Here is a 14,252-nt window from a genome sequence, read left to right on the forward strand (position 1 = left end):
CCATCCCTATATGGGATCCGAACCCGTAGCCTTGGTGTTATCAGCACCACACTCTCCTGAGCCACGGGCCGGCCCCCAAAATAACCAATTTAAAATCCACTTTACATATTAGGGTTCAACAAAAAATTTAATTTTGAGGAAAAAAGCTATATTTCCAAATGTTAGGGCTGGCCCGTGGCTCACTCGGGAGAGTGCGGTGCTGATAACACCAAGGCCACGGATTCGGATCCTATATAGGGATGGCCGGTTGGCTCACTAGCTGAGCGTGGTGTTGACAACACCAAGTCAAGGGTTAAGATCCCCTTACCGGTCATCTTAAAAAAATAAATAAATAAATAAAAATGTTAAGGTGCTGCTGTCCTAAGGAAGAAAGTTTTAGGATGAAATGGCCTTCTTAACCAGGAGTCAGGAGATAAACCATCCAGCAGAGGGCTCTGTGTAAAAATGTTTATTTTTACTAATGTTTACAATACAGGAACTAAAGAAATGGGGAAAAAGACACCTCAATTCCAAAGCAACAGTGAGTTAGGGCCTGCCCATGGCCAAGGGAGAAGACCACTCCAGGGTATCCTGCAATGGACTGTCCTCCCTACTACTTAATGTCAGTGCCACTAAGCAGAAAACTGAGGAATCTGGGCATGAAGACCTTACTGGCTGCTAGCATGTGTGCAAGGGAAGAAAGTGATGTCTATGTAGCTTCCCCACGACCTGGAAGCCAGGACAGGGCAGGAGGCAGAGGCTCCCAATTCAGTTAAGGGCAAGAGGCTGAATGCCCAGGTCCAGGAAGAACAAAAAGGGGATTTTGGAGGTAGGCTTTTTCGTCGCGTTAAAAAACAGGCACATTATCCAACATCTCCCCGTGGCCCCCAAGTTGCTGGCCTGGCCCCCTGATGCTTCCCCTCCCCCCACAAAACCAAAGGGAATAAGGAGGGGAGGCAGGAGATGGGAAATTCCGAGGGTGGGGAATGCTTCGGTCACTAGAGACCACCTGGCGAGAGTGAGCCAGGCGAGCACAGGGAAGAACAGGGTGAAGCTGCTATTCACCCTGTGGTGGATGGGACAGGGCAGAACCAGGAGGGTGACCAAGTGTCCTGGCTCAGGCAAAGGACTCACAGAGCTGCTCTGAAGGAAGGAGGTGAGGCTAAGCAGCACAAAGGGCATGGAAAGCGATGCTCATTCCCAGCTACTCCTGGCAAAGAGGCCCTGGCCTGGCTTGCCTCTGGGGGAAGGGAAAACCCTGGAGACCAGAGTGGAGGCAGAGCTGAGAGAGAAGACAGCTGCTCTCCCACTCTCTTGGAGGACACCGTCTGAACCCTGTGATCGCCAGGGCTTGGGCCCAAGGCAAGCAGAGTGAATGCACTTCATGGAGAGCAGAGAGAAGCTGAGCCCACAGGTATGCCATGGGGCAGTGTGCTGCTCCTTTCTCCCTGAGGGCCTGGGGCCAGAGGTGGTCAGAGCTGCCACCTCAGCTTGCTGCTGCCAAAGGCAGGTTGGCACGACCACCCCGAGGTTGTCTGGACTTGTGAAAGAGAGGACGAGGAAGGGAAAGGTGGGTATGAAAAACAAGGTGGAGGAAAGAAACAGCTTTAGATGTGTGGGGGAGCAGGGGGGCCACATCAAGAGGAGTTCTGGTTCTGGTAGATGGAAGCTTTCTCCTTCAACAGGTCCAGACACAAGTGGCAGCTCCAACTTCCTGCAGAGAAGCATAATGGGGTCAGGATGGCTCCCACACAATCCCTTTCTGCTGTCCTTCCACTCCCCACACCCCATCTCCTGTAGCAGGATCAGTTATAGGTAGGATGGGAGATGTTCTGCAGTAGCAAAGTTTCAGTTATCTTGAGCTGAGAGGAACCTCTCAGTCTTCTCATATCATGAAAAGTTGTTCTCAGTGGAGATGGAAGAAATAATCATTTGGAAGACCATTTCAGAGTACAGATACCCATGTCCTCTTCGCTTCATTACATCAGAAGCTCTGGGAAAGTAGAAGAGCCTGGCAGACAGAAGTTTTTAAAGTGTCCCAGCAGCTTTAGATTTTTTACAGAAGAACCACACTTGGTTCTCAAACCCCAAAGATTAGAATAAAAATTATAGAGGCTCTAGAGAAATCACTTTTGATTACACATATGATAAGCTTTCTGTGAAAACCACTGCAAGATGAGATGAGCTCCTACGATCACTAGGTGTCTGAGCAGAGGCTGAGGACCTGATTAGAGCAAAAGGGGTGAACTATGATGATCTGTTATGACCACCTTGTCTAGGTTCATAGGAAAACAGGAATAATCATCCAAGAAAAATAACTGGCTCATATCTTGTTTATTAACATTTACTATGGGTGGATCTTCTTTTTTTGTTATTATTGAGATAAAAAAGTTAGTTCTTAAAGCTTTGAAATTCTAAGCATAATTATACATATGTGTATTTAGACATTCTTTGTTTTTTGGGGAGGATCTGAACCCATGACCTTGGTGTTATAAGGCTGCGCTCTAACCAACTGAGCTAACTGGCCAGCCCCTAAAATGTTTGGACATTATTCTGGGGGAGAGCAGCCATAGCTTTTATCAGCTCTTCAGAGATGACTCAAAAATGAAAGAGGAAGGTCCTTTCTAACCTAAAAGCCAAGGAGCAGGGGCTGGCAAGCTTTTCTGTAAAGAGCCAGCCTGAGTGTTAACTATTTTAGGCTTTGTGAGCCCCATACAGTCTGACTCACATCATCTTCTTTTTAAAACTCCCTTTAAAAATGTAAAAGCCGGGGCCGGCCTGTGGCTCACTTGGGAGAGTGTGGTGCTGATAACACCAAGGCCATGGGTTTGGATCCCTATACAGGGATGGCTGGTTAGCTCACTTGGGAGAGCACGGTGCCGACACCACCAAGTCAAGGGTTAAGATCCCCTTACCAGTCATCTTAAAAAAAAAAAATGTAACGGTGCTGACACCACCAAGTCAAGGGTTAAGATCCCCTTACCAGTCATCTTAAAAAAAAAAAATGTAACAACCATTCTTAGCTTGCAAGCTATATAAACTGGCTGTGGCTGGATTTGGCCTGCGGGTTATGGTTTGCTGACCCTGACCTAGAGCCTAGGCCATCTGATGACTTCTAGGGATCGCCCCTCAGTGGACTGTTAAGGCAGCGGTCAGGCCTGCAGCAGTCCACTAACTCAGTGTCTGACAGAACTTCAATAGGAAAGCTCTCTGCAGTTAGCGTAGATTTTGTCTATAAATTGATATTTGATAGTTAAAAAAAACCACAAAACACAGTAAGTAGATTTATAAACCAAGCATAACCACAGCTGAATGCTCTCCTGTAGCTGCTAAAGGACTCACAGACTTTGTCAGTGGCCTCATTCTCTGAAAGGTGACAGAGAGCAGTATGACCTATATTACAAGTCAGCTTACATCCCACAGTGAACCACTTTCTCTTGCCTGTGAGATGCTGGCCCACATCCTTTGTGCACAGTAACAGCTACTGGGTATTTGTACCCTCCTGAGTGAGCTCCCTAATTTTTATATATGAGGGGTTTAGGTACACACATCTAGCTGGAAGAGGACCTGTGGAGAGGCAGCCACGTTTTGGTGCCATCACTGGCTTCAGTGAAGAGCTTCCATAAACTTGAAGCATTATTAAACTAATGGAGAGACGGAGTGACCCATTCAAGCTCCAGGGTCAATTCCCTTCCAAATTGGGAAGGAAAAGGGAGAGGAAATGAACACTCCAATCTATTAAGTTCAGAGAGCTGACACAGAAGCTTCACATCAGACCAGCAGAACTGAGCTTCCTGGATTGGTTGAAGGAAAACAAATCGCTCCTCTGGGTGACTGCCCTGTGCTCAGCATCTGTTTTCTCTTGGGCTGTTTATTTTCTGTGTTTGTATACATATCTGATGATAACGTGCAAACAATAAACCCTTTAGGCTAAAATAGTAGGAAAGCATTCTGAATTGAGCCAAGGCAAGGTGCCTCACTCCCTAACTTGGAAGAATAAGCGAAAACGTAAAGAACATAGACCTCTATATTTATTGTGCCAGTAATTATTGTGAGTAAGAGATCTAGGCACCTTACCTTCAGGAGGCTCAGACATGGACGGGGTGAGACAGTACATGTGGTATCCGCGATCGCAGTCATCACAGAAGAGCAGCTGGTCCTAAGAAGGCAAGAGGGAAGAGAAAGGGGGTAGTGAGTGACTAATGTGCCCTAGGCCACCAGAGGGGTGGGGTTGGGTAGGAAGAGGGTTTTTGTAGGTGCTGCCACTTCCAAGAGGGGCAGGGTAGGTGGCAGGTAAAAACAGCTGTAGGAATCTCTGGTTATGGAACCACTGCAGACCATACACACCCTGACCAAGTCATTGTCATCCCTCACCTAGATCCTACCAGAGACCCTAACTGATCACATCCTCCACTCTTGCCTCCTACAATCTGTTCTCCATAGAGCAGCCAAAGTTATCTGTTTTTTTAAAGATGACCGTAAGGGGATCTTACCCCTTGATTTGGTGTTATCAGTACCATGCTCTCCCAAGTGAGCCACAGGCTGGCCCTGGCCAAGGTTATCTTTTTAAAATATAAGACAGACAACATCACTCCCCTAATTAAAACCCTCCAAGTGTCCTGTTGTACTTAGCAAAGAACCCAAGGCCCCACAGATCTGGCGGTGCCTACCTCTCCCATCTCATCTCCCACCTGCTCTTGCACACACAAGAAGACTCCAGGCAGCCATAGCGGCCTTCTCAATACACCTTGCTTGTCTGCCTCAAGGCCTGTGCACTGCCTGCTCCTTTCCTGGGAATGCTTTACTTCCAAACCTTCTTGGACTGGCTCCTTGATGTCATCCAATTTCAACACCAACATCACCTCCCTCAGAAAAACCACCACTGACTATCAAATCTGAATCAGTTATCCAGTTACTCTCTGCCACATCACTGGTTTCATTTTCATCACGGCACATCATAAAAAACCTCATTTTCCTTGCTTATTGCTGTTCCCACAAGAATGTAAATTCTACGAAAACAGAAAGCACATTTGTCTCCTTTAGCATCCTCAGTACCTAGAACAGCATCTGACATAGAGCTGGTACTCAATATACACCTGCCAACACATCAAAGTTCTGACTGGGATGCTGGAGAGAGGTGAGGGGAGGGATCTTGCTCCCTTTTAAAAGACAGCTCACTTTAGAGGGAACTATGGAAAGAACAGTAAAAGCCCAGAAGAAGCTGTGCTGGGGGGCAGGGACACGCACATCATTCTCAGAGGTGCCACAGATGTTGCAACACTTGCACTCGATGCACTGCCAGCGGTAGGTCTTCACCGCCGCCATCATTACGGGCGTGAACTGGAGGCAAGATGGATGCCCTGTGGGGGGAAGCGAGTGAAACAGGCAGTTAGAAACGGGGGAAGAAGAGAGGAGCCCACTGCCTGTGGCTGCATCTTCTCTTGGCCAGGAGAAGCAAGGTGAGCTGGCTGATTGTGACAGCACCGGAAGCCAGCAAGCCAAGAGCCCCTCGGAGTCTTGCGCACTGGGGCAGCCCTCTCTTCGGGGTGGAGGTACCTGAGCGGCCACAGTCAGAACAAGACACCAGCTCCTCAGGTTGTCCTGTCTTCTTGTTGATCTTTGAGTCCCCCAGGCAGAAGTCGCAGTAGTTGTTGGGCAGGGCCAATCCATCGGGACCCTTCTTGGCTACAGGGGGAAAGAGAAGAGCTCTGATGATCCCATGGGGTCCCTGCAACCAGGGGTTTTCAGAACCAGGCTGACTCCTGCTTGCCCAGCACCTCAGCTTACATTTCTGCTCCTCGGACCTCTGGGAAACAGGGGTGGGCGGCTGGGAGTCCTCCTTGTCCTCGCCCTCTTCCTCAGCCAGGTGGGAGTGGGCGTAGTGGTAACTTAGGCCTGGTCGGTTCTTGTAACGTTTTCCACAAACTGAGTGGGAGAAGATTGCAGAGAAAGGTGTTAAGAGTATACGAGTGCCACAGCCCCACGCTGCAAGCTGTGTGGGCCTCCACCTGGGGCAGCGGGCAACCACTCCCACCCCATCAGCTCTGCTCTGGGACAGGCCTTTAGTGATGACCCCCTCCCCTCCGCCAGGAGCATCAGGGCTTGGGGTCTCCAGCTTCTGCGGTCTTCTCCCTCCTAAATCCCAACCCCATGGCCGCCACCACTCCTCCAGGCTGGCTTTGGAGAAAAGAGGGGACTTGGCCCTTGTCACATCACCATTTTCCCTGGGGACAGTAATAGTCTGGGGAGCTCCAGGTGAGGAAGGGGAAGGGAATTTCTATAGGCTTGCAGTATGGCATGAAGGGGGAAAGAAAGAAAGAGACTTCACTCTTTTCTACCCCTCAGTAAATGTGGAACGCTCATGCTACCTTGTATATAACCATGGAATATGGATAAAGGAGTGGGATAACCTATAAACTGAGCCAGTCGTGCAGTGGCCCCCAAAGACATTCAAACACACTCCCACATCAGTGCCCTGCCCAGCCCCCACCAACCAGCGAGGAAAGCAGATCCCCACGAGGCACACTGAAATCTTGAGCAGTGATATCAAGAAGGGCAAGGGGGCCGCAGGAAAGGAATGGGGAGAGAGGACGGGAGGAAGTGGTGGCGGGATGGTGGGAAGCACCAGCTGGTCACCAAGTGCCTGTTTTGGGGAAGGGTCCTTATAATGCTTCTGAAGCCACCCCATGCACCAGGCCAAGCAGCCCTGAGAGCAAGTTTGTGGGAGACAAGCAGTGGTAAAGGCAGTTTCCAGGACTCTGGGGAGAAGAGCACAACAGAAGTGCCATCACTCTTATCCCCAAGCCATTCCAGAGCCTTTAAAACTAGCATCACAGGAGATGAGAAAGGCAGGAGGAACCAGGGAGGAGGGAAAAAGGGATAGGAAAACCAAAAGTCTGAAAAGTTGAGAGAGCTACCTCTCTGGGGCGCTTTCGAGGTATGCTTTTGTTTGAAACTATCTGAAAGACAGAAAGAAAAGTCATGAGAAGAAGGCCTTGATACACTTGAGACAGGAGCAGCAGCAGCAGGAAAGTGGAGCAAACGAGAGAGAAGCCCCGGCGGCGATGGTGCTCCCAGGGTGAAGGGACAGAAGTGGGGTGAGCCAGAGAGAGAGGGAAAGAGAACAGACACTGAAAAACTCCGTGTTAGACCCCAGGGGCTCTGGCTTGATAAGGGCCAATGCCGTCTATTGAGAGGCCAATGCTGCCTGCAGTGGGTCCCCCGCACCAGCACCTCCACCCCAGAGGACAGCAAAAATCTCTCCCAGAGCATGCAGGTCCCACCCACTGTGTAGCAGAGGCCTGGGCCTCCCAGGGGTCTCAGAGGGAACCAGTCAGCAGGCAGGACAAGAGCCCAGGCTTGTTTTACCACTCTGGGCAAGAACATAACCCTCCCTCCTCTCCTATTCTGAGCAGGAGCTGGGTCCGAGGCAAGGACTACCCACCCACTTGTGAGGCACTCACTGTCACAGGCATAGGGCTTGTCCCGATCCTCCAGGATGGAAGCGTCCAGCTTCTTACGGGCACTGCCCACACCCTTACCCTACCAAGAAAAGCAAAAAACAATGCCCTTACTAAGGTGTCTAAACCCAAGGAGTTAAACTCTCCTGCAAGTGAGATCTCACTTGAGAGGGAAAAAAGCAACCACAAGAAATAAAACTTGAGACTCCCCAGGCCACCTTGCTCCATGCTGCAGGCAGCACACTGGCCCCTCACCTTGGATTTCCCCTTGCCCCGACGCTTGGGAGTGTCTTCTTCATAGTCCTCATCATCGAGGTCATCCAGGAAGTCATCTGGTTCTAGGATACGCTGAGTAGACAGGAAGATTAGGATGAGCAGAAATAATGTATATCCAAAAGCTCCTCCCTGATGGGACTGGCCACAGCCACTCAGAACCTCCTCTGTGAGCTGCCCTCAAGCACCCTACCATCTGGTTCCTGCCCACTTCAATGCTTTGGTCTTTCCTTCCTCTGTGCCTCTCCTCATCCTGTTCCCTCAGCTTGGAATGCCTTTCCCACCATCTCCAAGCGGCCAAATCGAATGCCATGTTTCCATAAAGCTTTCTCTGATACCCCAAGGAGCCACACCCGTTCCTGCCTCTGGAACCCTGGGAGCATGTTATTGGGGTTCCTTTCCGACACTGATTTCTTCGGTTTTTGTTTGTTTGTTCATTTCCTAGTTTAAATGAGAGCTTTGTTGCTTATTGTATGATTTGTGGGATATTTTTAAGCAGCTCTGCTTCAGCCTCCCTATTTGTAAAATGGGAACCATAGTACCTACCTAATAAGGTTGTATAGATTAAAAGAGAAAACAAATGAAAAAGTACTTAGCACAGTGCCTGGCATATTTTTAGCTCTTTTTTTTTTTTTGGCAGCTGGCTGGAACAGGGATCTGTACCATTGACCTTGGTTTTATAACACTGCGCTCTAACCAATTAAGCTAACTGGCCAGCTCTTCTTATTTTTATATATAGTTTTATCTTCCCTGTTGGCAAGGACCAGATCTGCTTCACCTATAAAACCCCAGGCACTAAAAAACTTTGTGACAAAAATTTGTGTAACAAGCAGATGAATGAACAAGAGTCGGTACTTAGAAAGGAAAGGAACAGAAAAGACTGGTGGCACAGTGAAGCATTAATCAGGGAATGACGCAGGAACAGAACTGCAGAGGCCTCCCTCCTAGCCCACAGTTTCTGCTTCACTTCTCCTAACTGGATGGCCCCCAATGAGAGGCAGCTGGTTTTCAGAAAAGATTCCTTAGCCACAGGGATAATGCTGTACCTTCCGTGCTCGACTGTTGGTCACAGGAAACTCGCCCAGGCTGTCATCATCAACTCGGGGATCTGGGGCTCCTCGCTTTTCCAGGGGGTCAGTGCGCAACAGAGCCTCTAAACTGCTACCATCCTGAGAGATCAGCCCCTCCTTCTTCAGGGTCTGGTCGGTATCTGTAAGCAAGATCAGGGTGAAGCAAGGCTCAGAAGGGTTGAAAGCAGACTGCTCTGAGTCTACACAGTCCTGGGGCTAACCAAAGTCCAGTCAAGGTTGTCTGTTCTTTAGCTGCCCAGGAACGAAGACACCCTAAGTTTACTCAGCACTGTAATTTATCTGTTTACCTATCTCTTCTACTAGACTTAAGTTCTTTAAAGAAAGAAATCACATCTTACTTATTTTAGTATCTTCAGGATCTAGCACTGGGCCTGGTACACTACAGGTGGTTAGCAGGCCTCTTACCCAGGCAGTAGGCCATACCTCTGCTCAGTGAGAGTGTGCTTTACCTGGTTTAATAGATGGGAAGGAAAGTCGTGGATCCTCAGGGGGGTGGGCTCGCCGCTTTTTCCGCCAGCGCCGGGCAGGGTAGGAGTACAGTTGTCCAGAGGCCAACCCTGTGGAAGGAAGAAAGAAGTCAAGCCCTAACCCAGTCCTAAAAAATAATACCAAACACTTTCTAGATAAGTAGGCTCCTCCTTGAGTTCTAAAGCAAGGGAGGAATGTTGATAGGGAGAGCCTGGGGAGTTAGGTGGGATAGTTTGAGGGAAAAAAAATAGATGTAAGCTTAGGGGCCTTGGCTAAAGCATCGCTCTCCAGAAGCCCACTAATGACCTCAGCAGGGTGGAGAACAAAGATGCTGATATAAACCTATCTGCTTCATCCTCCCCGGTTTCTAATCATGGGAAGACCATATTGATCCAAAGGTGAAAAGCAGTAGAGAAAACCCTCTCAACTGCCTCATCACCTAAGACGAGGAATCTTCTTCCTCCTCGTACGCCTGAGTACACTTCTCCCACATCTGGACCCTCACCTGGACCTCGGTGTCGCTTTTCCATCCAGATATAACAGTTGCTCTGAGCTACTCCAGTCTGAGAGTCCAAAAAAGGCAGGCGCACGCTGCGCTCAGCACAGAGGCGGGCGTTGTAATTGTGGCACTGCTCCATGGCATCTTTGTAGTACTGCTCCCCAAGGCTGCAGGGATGATAAAAATCAGGTGTGTGTGTGTTGGGGTGGGGGACGTAGGTTGCTGACCTATCCCTTTCCCCTGCCATCTGCTTCTCTAGAAGGCTCAGGAGACTGGAGACAATCTCTTCGGTACTGTTTGCCTCTGTTTCTGCCTCATGGGACACCAAGCCCCTTCACTAAGCCATCGTGAAGAAAGGCATTTTACAAATAAATCACCATAAGGAACACACAATTTCATCATGTGTCTAACCACACGTTAAGTCTAACCACCACAAGGAGGAAAAGAAATTAATGTTCATTCAGTACTTCTCATGAGTCCAGCCCTGTGCTAGTTAAGATGTTGTTTCTCTTAACCCTCGTGACTCTGAGAAGCAGAGGGCTCTAGCCCCTTTTTAAAGATGGGGTAAGGAGTTCAACAAGTTCTAGAAAAATGTCAAGGGTTCATATCCCCTTACCAGCCAGCCATAAAAACAAAAACAATGGCCGAGCCCGTGGCGCACTCGGGAGAGTGCGGCGCTGGGAGCACAGCAGCACTCCCGCCGCGGGTTCGGATCCTATATAGGGATGGCCGGGGCGCTCACTGGCTGAGCACGGTGCGGCCGGTCTCAAAAAGGACAAAAAACAAAACAAAACAAAACAAAACAAAAACAAGGTCCAGGGTTGGCTGAGCGCGGTGCGGCCGGTCTCAAAAAGGACAAAAAACAAAACAAAACAAAACAAAAACAAGGTCCAGGGGACATACTAAAATGTATTTTGCAAACTACAGTAAATACATACAATGAAATTCTATTTAGCCGTTAAAAAAAGAAAAAAAGAAGGAAGCTCTCGTACTGATATTAAACAATTTCCAAGATAACAAGGGGAAAAAAGGAAGGTACAGTGCTGAAAAGTGTCACAGGATGCTACTATTTGTGTAAGGAAGAGGTGGAAAAGAAACTGCAGGCCTCTAGGAAGAAAAACTAGGCGACTAGGGGCCTTTCCTCCATATGCCTTTTTAAATCTTTTGAATTTTGAACTAGGTATTGAACTAACTAGTTAATTTGGAACCCTTGATCTTGGTGTTATCAGCACCATGCTTTCCCAGCCTAACTAGCTAATTGTATATACTAATTTTACATTCAATGGAAAACATCTGCAAAAACCTGAGGTTGCTTGTAGCTTTTATTAAGCACCATTACTGATAGGAAACCTGTCTGCTCTAAGGCCTATCCAAGGCCCTTCCCCATTCTCACACAATCAAATTAAATAGGAAAGAATCTTCTTGGACTCAACAGACTCAATTTGAAATCTCAAGGGTAAACCTTTAAGTGCTTTAAAAAGCTGGAAAACTGCACAGTGTCAGAAGTTATCTGGTTTTAAGAAGCATGTATATAGAATCAATCTTGTTATCCTTCAGAGTTTAACACGCACTTTGGTAATGGAGGTTAAACTAACTAAAACAATTCATATTTATATTCATTCAATCAATTTTAAAATAAACTAAGAGTGGAGGTGATTCTTTCCCCTAGTATACCCAATACCCATGGAGATGTCTGGGACACAGTCAGACTTGACTTGGGAGTAAAAAGACCTGCCTTGGCTGCAAGTCACCACGAATATGGACATTTTGTTAACCAGTGTGGTCCCTGGTTCCTCTTCTATGCACTGGGGAGGTTGGACTTAGATGAGTTGACACAAGGATTCTATGAAAGAGATCTCGGGTATGAGCAGTCGGACAGAGTAAGTCTCTGTGGCTGATGTCCATAACTCAACGTGCAACAACAGACCCTGCTCTGGAATCTGATGGGAGCTTTCACTGAGCAGCCACAATAGACCATTGCACAGCTTAGCATGTTCCCAGTAAGTGAAAAAGACAGCACACACAGAGACGGCAAAACACAAGCACAGCCTGGCTTGATTCAATGAGCTGTAATGACTGTAATCTGAGGTAGGCACAAATCTTGTGCTGGAGAGTAGAGCACAGAAGGGAGCAGGCTCACATTTGCTCGCCTTTAGGAGGCAGCCACATCCTCACCACACAGAGGAAAATTGGATAAACAAGGCTGAGTGCAGCAGCTCCTTTGTTTCTGCTGATGGGAATTGATACTGACATTGGAAGTCAAACGGAAGAAAGGGCTGAGAGCTGCAAAGTCAGAGACAGCAAGGAGGCTGGTTTTGGGGGAATGGATGAAAAATGTTCTGTCAGAGGTCTTACGAGCTAAGTGGGATTTCAGAAGGTGGGGCAGGTAGTCTTGTGGGTAAGAGGGCTGGCAATTAAACACTTAACGGGGGGTAGGATCTAATGAAGACAGAGCAAGAGAGAGCACTATTAAGAACTTAACGTTCCTGTAGCAAGCAGTTTCAAGCTAACATTATTCTCTTGATTTTGTTACCTAACCCAGAAAGTTTCAAAACCAATCAGCAGGCACAGCTATTTTATACTATTAATTTATCCTAGTAAGACCACTTAAAGACTGCTTCAGTTCTGACATCACATTTGGGAGGAACAGAGAATTTACAAATAGGAAAATTCTTCTGCTGGGACAAGACACAAGCCAGAAAAGATGAGCTAGTAGCCCCGACTTCATATGACCTCGATGTATAACCTCAGCTGGCAGAAGACTAGGCACACTAAAATCAAGAGAAGTGTCAGAAAAGCATCTCTTTCCAAGGTGAAAATGGTACAAGAAGAAAGGAAGCCTCTTCTTAAAGAGAAGAAAGTTCTGTGAGGAAATATATTAATTGTGGTCACAGCTGTCTGCAGCTAGAACTAAGGAGGAGAAAGTTCATTTCTCATTACTGGTACCCGGGAACCAGTGGCTGGTGACCCTCATAATCTGCACAGTTCTTTAAAAAGAAATGAGAAGTCGTGCTCTATTTAAATGGGCAACCCTCACTTACAACACTACATGAAAGGGTGAAGAAAGTCTTCTAACATAAAGAGCCTCATTACACGAACTCTCAAAACCTAGGCAAGACTGACATTTCCCCAAGTACAGTAAGATTTCCAAGGTAGAAGCTTTGATTCTTTTTTAAGAATCATGAAACCTGTATAAAACCCCCCCTTAAAATGGGATGGAGGGAGTCAACAAAGAAAAAGGAAAGGAAACAAAGAAAAAGGAAAGGAAACAAAGAAAAGAACATCTGAGTCAGGAAGGATAACTATATAAATGGCAGATCAACAGCGTCATTTCTAAATTGAGAAAAATGTCGGCCTGAAGGGAGAGCTGGGGAAATTGGAGTGGGCAGAACAGAGAGAAAGATAATAGTGCTGGGAGGAGGGGTGGCTGAAAGAGGCAGCAGGATAGAGCAGAAAGCAAGTTTAAAAAAAAAAAAAAAAACCACAAGAGGAAGAGAAGGCACTTAGCTTAATGGAAGTGGGAAAGNCATTTCTAAATTGAGAAAAATGTCGGCCTGAAGGGAGAGCTGGGGAAATTGGAGTGGGCAGAACAGAGAGAAAGATAATAGTGCTGGGAGGAGGGGTGGCTGAAAGAGGCAGCAGGATAGAGCAGAAAGCAAGTTTAAAAAAAAAAAAAAAAACCACAAGAGGAAGAGAAGGCACTTAGCTTAATGGAAGTGGGAAAGCATTCTCAAAGAAAAGGCTTCAGGCAGGAGGGAGAGGCAACTTACCCTTTAACAAGGCTCCTGGGAAGAGTGGGGCTCAGCCCACAACAAAGAGAGAAGATGTGAGTCCCTAGTTCCCCAACCTTTACCTTGTCATCCAGTCACAATCCAAAACCCATGACTGGACAGCTAGATACCTCTCAATTTCCCTACCCTTGCACCGACTCCCATTAAAAGGAGTCGCCCATGAAGCATTAACCCATTTCTAAACCCACTGAGATTCTTCTTCAGGGAAGAAGCTGGAATAAACCAAGTCCCAAAGCATCTTTAAGTCACAGGAAGCAGCTAAGAGGCCAGTCTCCATGTTCCAAACAACCATTAACTTTAAGTGCGCTCCAACTCTGGCCAGCGCAATGGCACGGTATAGTACGAAGAACGCCCACCTACGTGCCCCTTCAAGCTATAAAGTCGTCGTGGACCGCTTCGGACCAGCTCCCGGTTTTTGATGGCTGGGATTGGCCGGCGCAAAGGCCCACTCTCCTCAAGTTCTTTCCGTTCTGTATCTGCTCCTCGACAAATTCTTCCCACGAACATTTTTAGTCTTCGGTACCAGATACCCAAGAGCCCCCCAAACGTCACGGGCTGTTTAAGACAAAACAGCCCCACAGTCCCTAACGCCGCAGGGGCCACCGAGCCTGTTGCTCCAGGGCCGGCTGCGGGCAGCAGATGGCGGGGGGGTCGCCGCCGCGCTGCGCGGGGACGCGCCGAGGGGCCGCCC

At 47.9% G+C, this 14,252-nt stretch overlaps 1 protein-coding gene across 2 annotated transcripts in view; it reads right to left on the reverse strand.

Moving 5' to 3' along the window:
- Positions 1-433: 433 nt before the first annotated feature.
- Positions 434-14,252, reverse strand: part of DPF2 (D4, zinc and double PHD fingers family 2) — a 15,029-nt gene continuing 1,210 nt past the window's right edge. The window contains exons 2-12 of one of the 2 annotated variants that reach the window (XM_008583343.1): positions 9,777-9,937; positions 9,253-9,360; positions 8,759-8,922; positions 7,695-7,787; positions 7,443-7,521; positions 6,897-6,938; positions 5,767-5,904; positions 5,536-5,664; positions 5,227-5,339; positions 4,057-4,138; positions 434-1,693 (exon numbers count right to left, since the gene is read on the reverse strand). In XM_008583343.1, coding sequence (XP_008581565.1) covers positions 1,617-1,693; positions 4,057-4,138; positions 5,227-5,339; positions 5,536-5,664; positions 5,767-5,904; positions 6,897-6,938; positions 7,443-7,521; positions 7,695-7,787; positions 8,759-8,922; positions 9,253-9,360; positions 9,777-9,937 — 1,186 coding nt within the window. In that variant the 3' untranslated portion in view covers positions 434-1,616. The remainder of the gene's footprint in view (positions 1,694-4,056; positions 4,139-5,226; positions 5,340-5,535; positions 5,665-5,766; positions 5,905-6,896; positions 6,939-7,442; positions 7,522-7,694; positions 7,788-8,758; positions 8,923-9,252; positions 9,361-9,776; positions 9,938-14,252) is intronic. The other variant, XM_008583344.1, reaches the window with a different exon arrangement.

The sequence above is a fragment of the Galeopterus variegatus genome, unplaced genomic scaffold (assembly GCF_000696425.1).
Source record: "Galeopterus variegatus unplaced genomic scaffold, G_variegatus-3.0.2 Scaffold2889, whole genome shotgun sequence".
In the NCBI taxonomy this organism is placed as follows: Eukaryota; Metazoa; Chordata; class Mammalia; order Dermoptera; family Cynocephalidae; genus Galeopterus; species Galeopterus variegatus.